This window comes from Delphinus delphis, chromosome 6, assembly GCF_949987515.2.
Source record: "Delphinus delphis chromosome 6, mDelDel1.2, whole genome shotgun sequence".
Taxonomy (NCBI): Eukaryota; Metazoa; Chordata; class Mammalia; order Artiodactyla; family Delphinidae; genus Delphinus; species Delphinus delphis.
The window spans coordinates 40,708,343-40,724,941 of NC_082688.1; the positions used below are offsets into that span (position 1 = coordinate 40,708,343).

Consider the following 16,599-nt stretch of genomic DNA (forward strand, 5'->3'; position numbering starts at 1 on the left):
CTAGAGAAGCCAGACAAGGCTGACGCTTGGCCGCTACCCATTAGAATGCCAGTAGCACCTCTGAGCTGTGACAACCACAGATATCTGCAGATGCTGTCAAATGTCCTTGGGAGAAAGGAACTGCCCTGTCTGACACCACTGCTCTAGAGAAATAGTTCCCAAACTCCTCCATTTGGGTCCAGGTTTCCTCACTGGATCAGTGAGTGCTATGAACTCTCTTCTCCCACAGAAGAAGGCATACAATTTTGCATAGAAGTTCAAGGACTTTGTGGATACTTTAAAACCCAGCCAAGGACCCCCCATCTGGACCTCCATTCATCTGGAGATGAATCCAATCCTAAATTTTAAAACTGCCCAACTGCCAGCTCAAGGGCCTGTGGCAGAACTGCAATGAGAACTCCTAACCTCGAACTGCCTACCGAGGCCATCGTTACTCTCCCTAAGAGTCCTGCCTAAGAGCTCAGAAACAAAGCTTATATACTGGTGGTTGACACTCTACTATAGGAAATGCAGTGCAATGAAAAATTAAACCATCCCTTCAGTTGCTCCAGTGTTTCCTCTGTTAAGTTCCAAAGACTGTTTCAGATGCCAGAAATACAGGAGTAACACAACACATTCTTCTTTTGGAGCTTATATCTTAGCGATGGATCTCTACTACGATCTCTACTATGATCTCTACTGAGCTCTACTATGTCCTTGATTCATCAAAGGTCAAGATTATACATTTCCCCCTTCTTTTATTTAATTACAGTTAACTTATTATAAACCAAGCTGAAAAGTCCAAACCTTCTCTAAGTAAAGGACAATGTGAGAAACCCAAGGACTTAAGATCTCATGTTCATTGTAAGCCAGTTTACAGGCCTGCAGTGTCATCAGGGTAAACCTCAGCTAAAGAAACTGACATCGGCACTGGATTCTGGAAGGATAACTAATCCCAGGAGCTAATTACACAACAGGTAATAAACTACTACATATACACCCACCTCTTAACACTTCGGGAGAAAATTACTGGATCACATTATAATTCGTGTTATTTCTGAAGTTGTACGATTAAATTTTCTAACACTATACATGCCAAATGAAAAGCACAAAAGCTAATCACTTTAAAGCAGCACTGGAATTATATTATATACATATAAAATACATATAATTTTTGGGAATTCCCTGGTGGTCCAGTGGTTGGGACTCAGCTTTCACTACCGGGGCCAGGTTCTATCCCTAGTCAGGGAACTAAGATCCCGACAACCGCGGCGTGAACAAAAACAAACAAACAAAAAAACTCTGAAAACAGGTGTTAAAAGGGACTTTCTGAGACTAAAAAGAAGTCTCACTTCTGTTCATTGGGTCATAGAAAATAACCAAAACCAAATGGTCATTTTAGACCAAAGGAAGTAAAAGAGATCTCAGTGTTCACTTACACTCCAATTTTAAGCTGAGAAAAGTACAGTCCTAAGAAGTTAAGGTACTCAGCAATAACACACAACTGGTTACTGGCAAGGTCGGAACTAGAATCTGAATCTCCTGACTCAGTCATGTACTTTGGGGGAAGCAGCAGAGCATTTGAAATGTCTGGAGAATTGACAGAAATATCTATCACACCAGTGATCTGAAACTGAGCCAAACCCAGGATCTATTTTACTGGTTGGCTGATCTCAAGAACTTATTTAATTTCTATGTGTCTCAGCCTCCTCATATACAAAATGGAAATAATAATATACAGTAATAACCTCATAAGGTTATTGTAAGAATAAAATATTATCTGCACAGCAAGCTCTCTAAAATCACTTACTGTTACGATTACTACTCTTGTAACGACACGGTACCATGTCCACCAATAAAAAACTAAGATATATTCAAAGTTCCTTGTCCCTTGAAAAGAAACAGAAGCCTGCATCTTTACTGATTTGGAAAGAAGTTAGCTAAACACACCACGGTATGGCTAAGATCAATATCTCCCCACACTCACTCAAACCACATGTACACAGACCTATTAATAGTAAAAGAATTCTTCAGATACACAGTGACAGTGATAGAGTGATGTCTAAACTGAATTTTAAATTCAGTTAGGAAAGATTCATGTTTTCATCTTTAAGAAGGCAAATTCCACATGCTAAAACACATATATTCTACTTAAACTAGCCTAACTCACTCCTGAAAAGCAAACCGAGCTCAGTTGCTTTTACTTTGTCTTTCCACTTGTCATTTTTCCACAAATTTAACAAGTAGGCACCACAGGCCTAACGAGGCTTGGAAGCTCAGCGTTTGTTATCCTACAACCACAATATGCCCTTAAAAATATTAAATCGCGTGTATTCTTGGCTAGCTCGATCTGAATGCAGGGATTCCCTCACTCACCAAATATTTCATGACCACCTACTGTGTGACAGGCAGTTCTCAGCACTGGGGACACAGCAGAGAACAATAAACACCCCTGTTCCCACGGAGCCTTACCTTCTAGTGGGAGAGAGCAGACTGGCAAGAAACAAGTTCACATCTAGTGTTTGCACAGTATACTTTAGGAATGCAAAAACAGGCAGTTTCATTAAGCGCTCTGCTCAAAGTGGACCCAGACTCTGTATTTTAATTTGTGATCCCAAGCCTCCCTTTCGGCGGGGCCTGGACTCTGGGCGGATAGCAGGGAGGAGAGGGAGGCTCTGTGCTCGCACACAAACACACAGATCAGGTCTCTAGCTAGAGTGACACTCTAACACTTCTTGGATGGACGGGCCGGTAGCGTCTCCATTCTCGTGTTGCATGCAGCCGAGGACATCCCAGAAACAGGCGCACTATTTGCCGATTGGAAACAGCGCGGTCAGTGAAGGGAGCCCTGGAAGTGAAGTCAAGAAACCTACTGTTTCCTTTTCTGCCAGCATCTCTCGCTGTGCCACCTCGGGTGTCCGCTGACCCGCGTGAACCCTGGTCTCCCCGCCCGCAGGCTGATCCTCCTGTACCGTGACACTGGGCTAGTCTCTTAAGCCCTTAAGCCTCGGTGTCATCTGTTCAAGGAGGGCAGTGGAATGACAGTGCTTGGCAAACTGTCGGGTACTCCACTGACAGAAGCTATTTAAATAAATACATGGATCCAAGCTTGCTACTTGCTTTACAGGAACATCAGAAAGATTAAGGAGAACATATAAAGCGCCTTAAGCTCTCTGTAAAGAAAGGGTGTTACAGGGTACTAGTGCTCATAATTTCTACAATTCTTTCCAGTTATATTTCCTTGCATTTTCAAATTCTTTAACCAAAATAACCCACAGACCTTCAGAAGCAGAATACATATGTAGAAAATAAGAACAGAATCCTAATTAGAATAATAACAATTCAGTGAAATAAGCTTGCTAGGAAATCAGAAAGTCAATATCCATCTTCCTTGCCTCAGCCTCTCATGCCTAAGCTGCCGGGGCTAAGACGCAGCGGGCTGGCCAGGTTTTATGTGGAGCCCAGTAGAGCAGCCAGCCTTTCTCTCCATCTATCACAGAAACTCCCTCCACAATACAACTGTGAAGTATTTGTGGGCAAAATCCTCAAAAATGATGACAAAGTGACCCATGCACCAGAGGACCTCAGAGGTGTCTGGGGGTCTTTTTCTTCCGCTTCTTTGACAAACCAGCTACGAAAACCCACACCTTCCCTTTGTCCCCCTGGACGGAGTCCTGTCACACACGGCAGCTCTCTGAGGAAAGGTGGGCTCAGTGGTAGAGAAACCAGCAAAAGCTTGGCATAAATGCTGGGTCAAGGCCAACGAAAACAGAGAGGGCATACAGATTTGTGTTGATGAATGCCAGCCAAATCCCTCTTTACAGATAGAAAGCAGCTACCACTGACAGCTGTTGCTAAGGCAGAGTCAAAACGACTCTAATTTTCACTTCTGACTAAAACTTCTCAGGCCCGTCCCCCTTAGAGTGAGTAATTTGGTGAGCTCTGTTTGCAGTGAACTTCCTCTGAACAAGTCAAGTCCTAAGTCTCACAACCCATCATTATCAGTATAAATACTCAGTTGCCCACACCTACACGTGCTGCCTCCAGCTTTTCTCCCACAGCCCAGCTCACAAAACTGATCCTAACTTAGCCACAGGACCACTGGATCCGCCACCGCAGCTAAAGAGCTAGAGTTTTTTAAGAGGAGGTATGGGGAGGGATCAAGGGAAAATACCTTCTAAAAATCACATCCCTTTCACCGGCTCTGCAGTGTCATGTCAAATAAAAATGTTCTCACTAAAAACAAACACAAATTACTTCTCAATACACATTTGAAACACTTAATTCCCAAATGACTTTATCTATTCTATAGTACAAAAAGAAAAAGAAAAAAAAAAAAAAGAAGTAAAATTCTAGGAAAGACAAAACGAAGAATGTGAGAACAATGGGCCAGTGCCTGCACTATCTCGGCTTCACCGAGGCTGGAACTGCACCTAAAAAGATGCATCTTACCCCTCAGTCCACTAGGCCAACCCGGCTCAAAATGATATTATTCAGGATACAAAGAATTTTGCCCAGCAAATAAAATAAGCTAAACAAAAATAAGCAATATCCAGTAGGGATTAAGGGGCAGTGACAAAGGAAATATCCCTTTGTTTGAATGCTGCAAAGAAAGCCTTTTAACAGTATAAGCAAAACATTTGCCTTCATTTAAAAGTTTGAGTTGTGTGCAATTTCCTGCATCTAAGAACCTCTTTCTGAACTACAAAGAGGCCACAAAACATCACATTTTCCCCTCCCAGCTTTCCCCTTCAAAAACCCACAAGACGGTGATTAACAAACAGCCCGTTGTCTTCAGGCACAGTTTTAAAAGCCACAAGGAAAAGATAAAAGTTAAATGGAAAAGCAAGTTTGTAAACAAATGAGAAATAGGTTACCCAGGGAGGAAGTAAACTCATCTTGATAAACAAGCAGCTCTCCTCGCCCCATTTGTGGGAGACTCCAAGTGAAAGCGACCCTCGCCCTCTTGCCCACTGACAGTAGTATGGATGGAGAGTCCTGGGCCAAGCCTTCTGGCCCTGACTCTAGGCAGAGCTGCAGGGGTCTGGGTATAAGCCTGAAGTTCAGTGGCTCAAGGACAAACCCAAGCACTAGCCCAGCCTCCCAGGGGCTCTCCACTCCAGAAATGAGCTGGGGCCTGAATCTCCAACCCAGGGCAGACCCATCTCCCAGCAAACACCCTCCCAGGCAAATTCATCTGTCCACTACCTAATAACTGTATCACCTTGCGCAGATCTGATTCTGTTTAATCATCCTTTGATGGGACATAATCCCTTTCTTAGGATCTTTTTGAGAATTAAAGAATGTTGGCAATGGGCCCAGATCAGTGGTAAGCACAACCCAGATATGTAATAAACATTTACGTCCACTGAAAGGAAATTCCAATTCCACTCAACAAACACTGCTTCAGGTGAAAAATCTTCAGGTATTCTACAAAACCTCAGAAAGAAAATTAAGAACCCAACATGCGAGAAGAGAAAAAGGGGAAACACACGTGATCCAGAAAATGCTCCTAATTATGCACATGCCCTGACAGGTTAAACTTCCTCCTCCAGATCCGCTTCTCCTGAAGGTCCTGTGACATGTAAAATGACAGCTCCGTGGGTCCCGCCCAAGCCACTGCCCCTTGGTATCAACTGTCCTAATGCTAGAACCTCTGTTTTGGAAAAAAATTAATTAAAATCTACATATATCTAGACTTACAAAATAGGACTTAAGTTGGCCCTCATCCCAAAATGTTCAAATCAGAGAGGCAGGGGAAAATTTACCACCAATAACCTCCATTTGGTTAATTACAGAATACTATTGAAGGATAAGTAATCTTAAATTAGAAAGGGTGGCTTTAAACCTTAATGAAAAACAAATAAAAACACAACCCCCTCCCCATGCTCTAATTGTATCTGGAGTTTTTTGCACAATCATCAAGATTTCACTTGTAATCTCTCTTTGAGAATTTCCAGTCCAGCAGTGTCCACCACCGTTCAGCCCCTCTAGATTATTATTTCCTAATTTTATACAACAAAAGAAAGTTCTGTCAGCAAAATTTTCACTGGTTTATTAGTTACTTTCAGCTAGAACTTCCCACCTTAGATAATTCACTTTCATCATCACACAAGAGTTCAATCACATCCATTCCTGAAAAAAATAGTCACTGCCTAAGAATACAAGTCACCTTTTTGCCTATCTTCTCAAACACCTACTCCTACATCTACTCCTCCATAGCCAAGCATATACCATCTAAGACAAGAGATGTCTAAGAAATTAGTAATGCTCCAAAAAAAAGTTTTCTTATGGGAAATCTGGTCTAAACACAACTCTAAACAAATTGACTTCCACTGCAAGCACTGTCCCCAAATAAATTTACTGCACCCTAGAATCAAGTACACTCAAGGCTGGAATGCCATGCCAGTCGTATATTACTTCAACCTCAATAAATCTCTTTTTACTCTCCAAATCCTCGGCTGCTTTCTGAAATAGTTCACCAACCTAATTAACAACAGCTTCCTCTGCAACTGTGGCCTTGATTTCACTTATTTACACATTAACTGGAGCCTCCTTTTGGCCAATCCAGTCTATTCTCTGTACCATGCCGAGCCTTTTATCTGCCCTGGACAGCATTTTCTCCAGCAGATGAAGTAGATGCCGATTGATTTGCTGTCGAGCATGGTAAATTAATAGCAACAAATTGCTGAGGGCCCCTCTCGCTGCTCCACCATGCTTCGGCAGTTTTGCTTTATTTGCTCCATGATGGGCAGCAGTCGGCCTCTTCAAGTCAATTTCTTCTTAACAACCTGCAATACTTTTCAATGGTGAAAATAGAGCTGTTCCTTGTAAGTCAGAAATCAATATCCTATTGCCCTTAGAAAATGCTAAACAAGCAGTATTGGCAATCCACTTGGTACTAGAGGGTATCAGATATAATGCAAATCCATACTGCTTCCCTCCCTGTAGTTATTACAGTTTGCTAAAAGGTTCCTAATGTCATTTATCATCATTTACCATCGACCAGAGAGGCTATGATTATGATATCCTGTCAGTTGGCAAGGCCCTTTCATTTCTATTCAATTAATATTTTAGCAGCACTTAAATGGTTGTGGCCCAAGTCTCATAATAAAATTTACATGGCTTGTAGTGAAACAGGAGTTCTCTTGCTCTGAGTTGAAAAAAAATAATAATTGTATACGTACACTTATAGGTCGAATTTGCATACCCATTGTTCCTAATCTACAACCAATATTCGCTTTTTAAAGTGGTAACTGCCGCTGCCAGATTAAATCAAATTAAATCAGGGCAGTCTTCTTTAATTACAGCATTACGAGTGAAGGATGGGAACAAGCAGCACTTAGCGATGTTATCAACTGCATGCATCACCCTGCTCCGCCCACGGTCACTGACCCATTTAGAAGCCACACTATAGTTATAAAGGACAATCAGCAGAGGGGAAAAAAAAAAGTAACAACTAAACCACAGGCCACCTGTCCCATCCAAAACAAAAAACAAAAAAACCCAACTTAGATGGAAATCCTTAAGGAATAAAGGCCAATGTTCTTTCATTTTAAAAAATCCCATTATGAAGATATCACAATGAAACGCGTGCCATTTCTAACCATGTCCCATTTGTCATCTTCACTTTCATGCTAGAACTTAAGACAGTGGCAAAGCATTAATTCACTTTATAGTCTAGAACACTCCACTTTAACCTTTCTGGGTTTTTCCCCAGCTTTATCTGCTCAGCTCTATCGATCCTACTAAAGATTATCAGAAATTATACTCATATTTTATGCTCTAATTCCATGTCATGTCACTGAGTTCCCCTTTAAAAAAAAATCAACTAATTCTACCAGACTAATGCTATTTACTCAGTTACCAAAATTTAAATTAATTATGTTCTCAAACATAATTGTTAAAAATTGGCAACATTATGCAGGCTTAATTAAGATTAAATCCAATTTACTGAATGTACTTTAATTGGTACTAATTACATTAGCTTTCATTTCAGAATGACAAATTCCCCATAGGTTTCACTTTATAGTCCTCTAACAGAACCAGCACAGGGTGACTGACAACGAGTATCATACAGAAAGGGGAGGGACCATGATACTGGACTCCCCCAGCCTGCTTGTCACTGCTCTGTGCTTCTGTCCTTTTATCAATTTGCTAAGTCACAGAGTCATGACTCCATCACAGCCATCATTTTCTGTTCCAATGAAAAATTTCTCTAAAAATAAATACTCTGTGGCAGGCAGCAGCCAAGAACAGAAGCATTAACCAAAAAATACACAAAGGTTTCAAATATCAGGGCCACCAATTACTAGGGTACTTCCAAGGACTCCGGGGACTCCTACTCTTGAACCCTTCAGAGACACAAATCTAATAAGTGAATAAGCCTAACCTGATCTTGAGAACTAGGCCCAATTATGCCGCAGGGCAACTTCCCTGCATTATTGCTGCTTTCCATTATGAGGGTATCCAGCAAGTGCATCTGGAAGAGAGGCCAAGAGGAACCAAGGCTGTCTGCCTAGGAAAACAAATAAAGACAGATATGCCTCTGTGCTTAAGGGGGGAAAGAAAGAAAATATAATAAGTAGGTGGTTTGCAGGGCTGTCTGTATTTCATAATGTGATAAACTGCCCTCAGGATTCTTGATATGATTGAATTTAAAAGCAAGAGAAAAAAAGGGAAAATGTACTCCATTCTCAATTTCAAATGGATGGCATTTGAGGCCAGCTGGACAAGAAGATGACAGAATTACAGAAGTATAAAATGTGTAAAATTAAGGGATATCACATACCGTCCCCTGCCCCCTAAAAGAAATACATACAAGCTCTGTGTCTCTGAGAACTGTAAACAGTATAAGGAGATCTGAAAACTAAGTGGTTATGGTTAAATAATAAGATACAGGAGAAGAAATAAAGGGACATTAATCATCTGGTCCAATCTTTAAAAAGACACTAATTAGTATTGGGTGGTGGATGAAGACAAAAAAAAAAAAAAAAGACATGTACAAGATCCAGACCTAAAATGACATGTATTGAGGATAATTAACAAACAATATCTCTCATGTAATTTATTCCTATAAGGTAGAACTAAGGGGAGCCCATCCATAAGTTTGATGGATTTTGTTTAAGCAGGAGGTATTTACATTACTTATCTAAACAGAAATGGCAAGGATGCCAAAATAAGAATTTTAACATGCGGCCAATGATACTATAATGTTAATACTGACATAACCAAATAGCACATGAAGTAAAAAAGTATCTGAAATAAAGTCCTCAGTGTGACGACTCCTTTTTTTTGTTTTTCCAACTTTTCGTTTTCAAATACTGTCTGATTGCTTTTACTATCTAACTGTCATCTTTTAAAGATCTGAGTATGTTTCAGGTATGTGATAATTAACCATATCCAAAAAGGAATCCATAAGTAGTAAGAGCCTAATAATATGTGATCATTTCATATTTTTTAAACTTAGAAGGTAATGACATCCACCATGAGTATAAATAAGAGATGAAAAGCACTAAGTTTTCCCTCATCTTTTCCCAGCAGGTAAACACATAAACACAACTATTCTGAAATGGTTGATAAGACAGATCTGAAGCACTTTCACTAGATGACTAAAAATAAATGCCTCCTAGAGGAATTATTATTGCCAAACAATATTTATACATATATGCTATTTTTCCTTCTAGGAAACTTAAACCAAACCATTTTATTCAGTCTCCTGCAAAAAAAAGTCTGGTTCAGTCATACCTCTCAACGCTTTCTGACTAATCATTATCTTTTTTCTTTCTTTTTTCTTCCTTTGGGCTGAACTAACTGCTAGATTTCAAGACCCAAGACCCAGTGTTGAACCTTATCACATCCTCCTATCAGGCTCATGTATTCTGTACAAATTCTGGAAGGAACAGTTACAGTTCCTGGTAAAACCCAAGTAAGTAGCCTCAGGGGACCAGTACAAGGACTTTACATCAATTTCTTTTGTAGCTCCACAGATTTCATTTTGATCCTCCCAGCTCACCCTCTATCCATTCTTTCACACCAATCCAAGGAAAACTCCACACAATTTACAATTTTACTTCTTAATATTTTCCAAAAAAAGCTTTCATAAGACAAGTTTGCAATGCCCAAAATACATAAATTCTTTCAAAAGAAAAAAACATATTTTAAAACTTTAGCATCCTGCTTTTGAAAGTGTACAAAGTTTAATATGCATTCACTTTATATCACATTCTTAAATGATTAAAATGAGGATAATATGCAAAAAAGATGGGGAACCACACCTGAAAATATAGCATTCTCTCCAGTACATGGTCTTGTAAAATACAGGTAGCCACAAAAAAATGTGCAGAATAAAACTGCAAAACATACAATTTCCTTTCTAAAGTGCACAGTATTACTGACTGTCATTTAAAATGCTTATAAAGAAATGATAGCTTACCTGCTTGTGCATTTCTATATTCAATCCATAGGACATCTCATAATACTGTCAAAGAAAGAAAAGCAATTAATCTCATGCTTTTCATCAAACAATTTCCCTAGTTTGTTCAAAGAGTCCCCAAGCAAACCTAAAAGCCTCACCTAAACCAAAATATCTGTCCTATTAATGTTGCTACATCAGGAAGAACACTCTACCGCTATCTTTAGCCTAATAAACTAGAAGCCACCTTAACACACAGAATCTAAGACAATAACTCACAAAACTAAGAAAATCAAGTTCAAACATAGCATTCTTAACATCTCCAGTGGTCTTTATACAACACAAGCAGATGACTCATGAAGGTCTGATGAAAATTTGGTACCCTATGGACTCCAATTCCTAGGCACAGCAGGCAAATAAATAACAAAAACAATGTGTCTCATACAAATGCTGACGCTTTGACAAGAACTGTTCAAAAAGGTGATGCTACTTCAGAGTTCCGTTTCTCATTTTTAGCATACTGTTCATGTTCATACATTCAAAGAAAAAAGGCTTGATAGGAAATGAATGAGTTACTCTGGAGCCTTTATGAACAAACATAAGAATACACTTGGTAATACTTCTGAAAAAGCAGATCTGAATGTTTTAAACATATAGTATAACTGGCATTACAGAAATTCTGGCAGAACAAATCAGTTATACAGGAGACTACAACACTCCTCAAACCAATGTAACACTATAGAAATTGAAAACACACAAATACACACACTAGGAACACACAGAGCGGCAGGAGGAGGAGGGAGGGAAAATTTGAAAAGATGTCTGGTGTCTTTTCTTACCCATTATTCTTTAAAAGAAATAAAATACATTAAAATTTTAACAGTTTACTGAAAAATTATCTGGTTAAAATTGATTGCAGCAAGAGCAATAAAACAACAAAGAAAACCACCAACACAAAAACATTTTGCCTGTGACTAAACAAAATGTCAATCAGGTTGTTGTTTTTTCAATCTGTAAAAACAGAGCACAGAAAATTATACCCCATGCAGCTAAAGTTTTTGAAAATTCAAATCAAAGCTGGTTGTCAGAGGCAAGTTATAACATCCTGGAATTACAGGTTGCTAATGGGCACATTCTCACAACTTTAACTGCACTAGCACTGTGACTGTGCTCTATCCTGCAGCCTGTAGCAATCTGAACGTATTCTTGCTTTGGTAGCCCAAACTAATAGGCACTTTGAATCTGTGATACAGTTTTCTTACCATCACATAATGCCGCTGCATCTCTGTCTTCTCACTGGCAAGTTTCTCACATTCCAGCTTCAGGCTGTTCAAGAAATAAGGAAATCTAAGTACAACGCAGATCTTGACTTACATCTTTCAAATACACACTCCCTCCTCTAAATCATCACCTACAAAACGCCAAATCAACTATCTTAAATACCACCCTCATTACTGAAAAACAGGCAGGAGAGAAAAGGGTGAGTGGAACCAGCCTGGGCTTGCCCTTTCAACAAGAATCAAATGTGGGGGTTTTGTTTGTTTTAAGAAAAAACCCTCTAGCCAATTTAACTCCATAATCTCATCCAGAAATGAATATTCACTAAATTCACTTAAGAACGGGGAAATAAACATCAGTAATGCCTATATTTCCAAACACTAATAAGTCCCCCAAACTGTCACAAGGGAGTTTTTTTCTTTAATGTTCCACGAAGAGATTAATAAAAATATGAATCAAGCATGTCTTGTGAACGATGTCTTATTTTTTTCCCTCCAAAACACAGAGACAAGTTGAATACCACCACCCAGGGGCAAGGCGTGAATGGGGTTCAGTGCCTTGTTTTGGTTCCAGCATTTATGAAGTAAGAATTACACGTCATTGAAAATCCAGCGAAAGAAAAATATTTCAAAGGCACTCTAAGGTCTAATGATTGTCTCTTAAGACGAAAACATCTTTTCAGCATATAAGTAATGAAATCGCCTACTTGGCGACTTCCCACGGTTCTGGGCTCTCGGTATTTCAGCGGAAGGGCAGAAAGAAATAAGAAGGAATCAAGCCCGCTGTAATTAATAAAGAACCAAGGAAGTCAAAAGGCCCCAGAACCTTCCCAACCTTCCATTCTCCTGGCCCCAATAAATCAATATCGAAAGTTTGGCCTCAGCGTTTTCCAAGTCTCCCCAGTTTCGATTGCTCGGCCTTTTTTTTTTTTAATTTACAGGAAAAGGACGAAACGCTTAATTTCTTTACACCTGCCTGAAGAAAAGAGGCCTTGACTTGCCTTTTCTGCCCACAAGGAAAGACGATAATACCTTTGTGGTGGCCAAAAAAAAAAAAAAAAAAAAGGAGGGGGGCTGTGTGTGTATGTGGGGGGAAGACAAGAGCTAAGCAAATAGGAGGATCAGCTAAAGTCAATATCGTTACCTGTGGTATTGAGCCTGTAAAAACTGAAACTCTTCCTTAATCCGATCACAGGACTCGGAAATTGTAAATTTAAAGGGTTGAGCAGGCTGATGCGGTGCCTAAAGAACAACAATAAAATATTTGATTAGCCCACAGCACAAGCGAGGCGGAGAGATGTAGAGAAAACCACGCGGCGCTGGGGGAGGAGGAGGGGGGTCATGGCGCAGGCAGATTAAAACTCTCCTCCCGCCCCCTCCCCCGGCCGCACAGCCCGGCGGAAGCCGCTTGCGGGCTAGCCCCGGGCCCCCGCGTCCCCGTGCCCCCCCCGGACCCCGCAAGTTCGAGACCCCGCTCCCCTCCCACGTCAACGGCGGGCGCCCAGGAGCCGGCGCGCCTCGCCCACTGTCTCCCCACCCGGAATCGAAACTGGCCCGTCGGGGGGACGCGCGCCATGGCGTCGGGCCGCGGACAGGTCGGGGGAAGGGGCACGGCAGGCCGGCTGGCTCGCTGATCCCCGGGGCCCGCGGCGCGAGGGGCCGGCGTCCCGCACTCAGGAGCCGCCGCCGGACCCGCCGCGCCGCCGCCGAGGGCGCCCTCCCCGCCCCAGCACGGAGTCGCGCCTCCTCCATCGCTCGCCACCCCCCCTCCAGGAGTCGCGGCGCGGGGACGGCAAACGGCTCCGCGCGGCTTCCAGGGGCTTCAAAGACAACAATAAGAAAATGGCTACAACTCAATTGCTTCTCCGCACCCCCTCTCCGAAAGTGCCCCAGTGCCCGGGAGGAGTGGAGGCGGAGGAGTGGCGGGCGACTCCCCGAGCGGGGCGCGGGGTTCGGGCCGACCTCCACGCCCCTCCGGCCAAAGACACAACTCGGCGCGCAGAAGGCGACGCGGAGAATCCCCCGGCGCCGGGCGAGCCAGCGCCCCCGCCGCCCGCACTCACCGGGTGTCTGGTCTGCGGGTACATCTTGCTCAGGTCGCGAATCATCCAAACCGATTTAGTTGGCTGCGCTGGGCAGAGGCGCGCGGCTCATTGGCTTTAATGGCCCCGAGAAGGAGGAGGCGAAAGCGGCGGTGGCGGAGGCGGCCGGCCGGGTCCGAGGGGCGGCTCGGGCGGTCCCGGCCCCCGCCGGGTCTCGCGTGACGCGGGCGGCAGAAACGCGCGGCGGCGGCGGCGGCGGCTGGGTGCGGGAAGCCGGGCCGCTCCGCATTCCCCGCGGGCGTCACTGGCCCGCCGCGGGCATTGTCCGGCGCGCGTCTCCCGCGGCAACGCTCCGACGTTCGCTCCGCCGAGGCGTGCCCGCCGAGCCCGGCGCCGCGGCCGCGCCGCTCACCCGGGCGGGGAGAGTGAGAGCTCCGCGCCCCAGCGCCCGCCGGCAGCGCCACCCGCTCGCTCGCTGGCTCGCTGGCTCGCTCGGCGTCCCACTCCAAACTTTTTTTATTTGCCTTTTAATTGGTTGTTATTCCTCCAAATGAATGATCTCTCTCTTCTTTCCTAAAAGCAAACACAAACTCCTTTGGTTCGGAAGAGGTCTCGGCGGTGCTTTTTGGTTTCTCTGGAGATTTTTTTTCACCTCACAGCAACGATCTTTTAAAAGGCACCTTTTAGCTTCTTTTACCACATCTCATTTCCTTATTTTTCTTCCTTCCTGTTTTCTCGTCTTTTTTTTAACCCCAAATTGAAGGGGATTATAAAAATAAAAGAGAGTGGAAGGCTTGCGGCTTTTTTTTTTTAATTCTCTCTCTTTTCAAACTCTGCGAACAGCACCTCAAAATAATATACAAGTGTGTGAGAGAGGGGAAAGAAAGCAGCCAACAGCTCAAACACCCGCTCAGAACAGCTCTAACAACACGCTCTGTGTAGGTGACTTCTTTGACCAAATTTAGCAGCGGCTAATCATTAACATTCTGATACATATTCACAACCGTCCGTGGAGGGACCGCGGAGCATCCCGGGAGATGTAGTCCACCCCCGGCGACCGCGGCTGAGGATTCGGCCAGATTGACTACAATCACCGGCCGGCCACGCGACCGCTCTGGGGCGATTTTCAAGCGCCCCGCCCACCCCGGCACAGTAGGCGTCTCCAACAACCAATCAGAGATGGCTGAACATTAATCGCCGTCTGTGTTACTGCCCATCATTTCATTGCTGACAAATGGCGAGCTAGCGGGGAGGAGCCGGCCAGGCTGGAACCCACGTGGGGGCCGGGCGTCGTCGGTGGCTCGGACCAATGAATGGAACAGGACGGGGTTAGCGGAGGCGGGGCGGAGATGGCCCGCCCAAGGCGGAGCTTCGCCTTGGCTGAAGTTCCTTAGCGCGAGCGTTCGAACCTGGGAAACATTTGTTCGGCTGTCAATCAAAGTAACGTGGGCATGGGAGCAGCGGTGACTACTGCTGCTGTTGCTGCTGCCCTGGCTGCATCTTCAGAACTGGGTGTTGGTAGCGATGGTGGCGGCAAAATAAAGGGGGGGGGGGGGGCGGTGAGACTAGAGGCTAGTCAGAAGATCTCCTTCCGAGTCTCGTCCTCCCAGCCGCTCCCCTCCAACCCAAGCACCCTCGGCCCCTTGCCCCGAGCCGCGCCAGGAATGCGGACTAATTAGGGTCCAATGTCTCCTTAAAGAGACAAGCTCGGCCTTGTGTAACGCTGCGAAACCCCTGTTGAGACAAGAAAGGGAGGATCACGCCGATCCCACTTCGTTCGGTTCACATGAATTTTACGCGCCGCTGGAGCCGGCATAATTTTCCGTGTGAACGCGGATTCGGGCCCCTGTTCTTGTTTAGAGCCGAAGACTGAGCTGCGAGACGCTGACCCGGGTGAGGGGCGGGGACGCGGGGGTGGGGGTGGGGCGCCTCCCCGAGCCCAGAGGGAGCTGTGATTGCAGTTTAACCCCGAAGCGGGACCGCCTCCCCCGAGCAACTCTGCATGGAAGCTCCCCAAGACGCTCTGACCCGGGGTCGCGGGGGCGTAACCTTGGAGTTTCGGGGTGGGGCTGGAGGCCCGGGGGGCAGGGGTCTGAAACTTTGTCGAGAGAGCCACCTGCACCCCAGAGACTGTCAGTCGCTCCGCGCAAAAACAGTATCATCTAGATGCTGGCCCCCCGCACAAGGAAGAAAACTGCCCTCCACGCCCCGAGGTGCTCCCTCCCCCGTATCAGAAGGACGAAGACCGCCCCTCATTTATCCCGCTTTTTGGAGGAGCAAGTCGAGTTTGTCGCGGTTGAAACTGGCAGGAAGCCACGCGGGGCACGAGAGATGGCGGGTCGGCCACGGCGGGGAACCAGGGCTGGAAAGGTGGGGGCGGTCCGGGGGGCAGAGCCTGAGGGAGGGACATCCCTGTGGTAGTGGTTAAAGAGGTGAGAGTGGACTTGATGGCAAGAAGGAATAGCCTGGGGCAGGCAGTGTATCCACCCCTAGTCCTCGTCCAGCCGGGGGCAGCTCCCCGGTTTAAGGGGAAGCTGCACGGCTCGGCTCGCAACTTTCCTAGCTTGCCTCTCACCATTTTTATGGGGGGGGGGGCGCGGGGGAGCGGGCAGGAGGAATTCATATAAAGTCGGGGGTTGGCTAACCTAATGGTCTGAGTTTTGGATGTGTATTTATGAGTGTTTTTTGCTTACTCTAACTTGAGACGTTGGCCGAGATAGCTCAGCATTCGTGAAAAACCCTTCTTAATGATATCCCTTGCCTCAGTGGACGAATCGAACAATGACTTACTGTACAGCCTAGCACATTCTATGGGCCTCTCTCTGTGCTGGGCACTTTGAAGGGCTGGTTCTAAGGACGGCTATGATGGTCTTCACCTTCCTCTAAT

General features: G+C 44.7%; 1 protein-coding gene across 3 annotated transcripts in view; it reads right to left on the bottom strand.

Moving 5' to 3' along the window:
• Positions 1-14,658, bottom strand: part of TLE4 (TLE family member 4, transcriptional corepressor) — a 155,349-nt gene extending 140,691 nt beyond the window's left edge. For 2 of the 3 annotated variants that reach the window (XM_060014590.1, XM_060014589.1), the window contains exons 1-4: positions 13,208-13,246; positions 12,815-12,912; positions 11,656-11,719; positions 10,415-10,459 (exon numbers count right to left, since the gene is read on the bottom strand). In XM_060014590.1, the coding sequence (XP_059870573.1) occupies positions 10,415-10,459; positions 11,656-11,719; positions 12,815-12,912; positions 13,208-13,246 (246 nt within the window). Of the gene's footprint in view, positions 1-10,414; positions 10,460-11,655; positions 11,720-12,814; positions 12,913-13,207; positions 13,247-13,733 lie in introns of those variants that run through there. The other variant, XM_060014588.1, reaches the window with a different exon arrangement.
• Between the last annotated feature and the right edge of the window lie 1,941 nt (positions 14,659-16,599).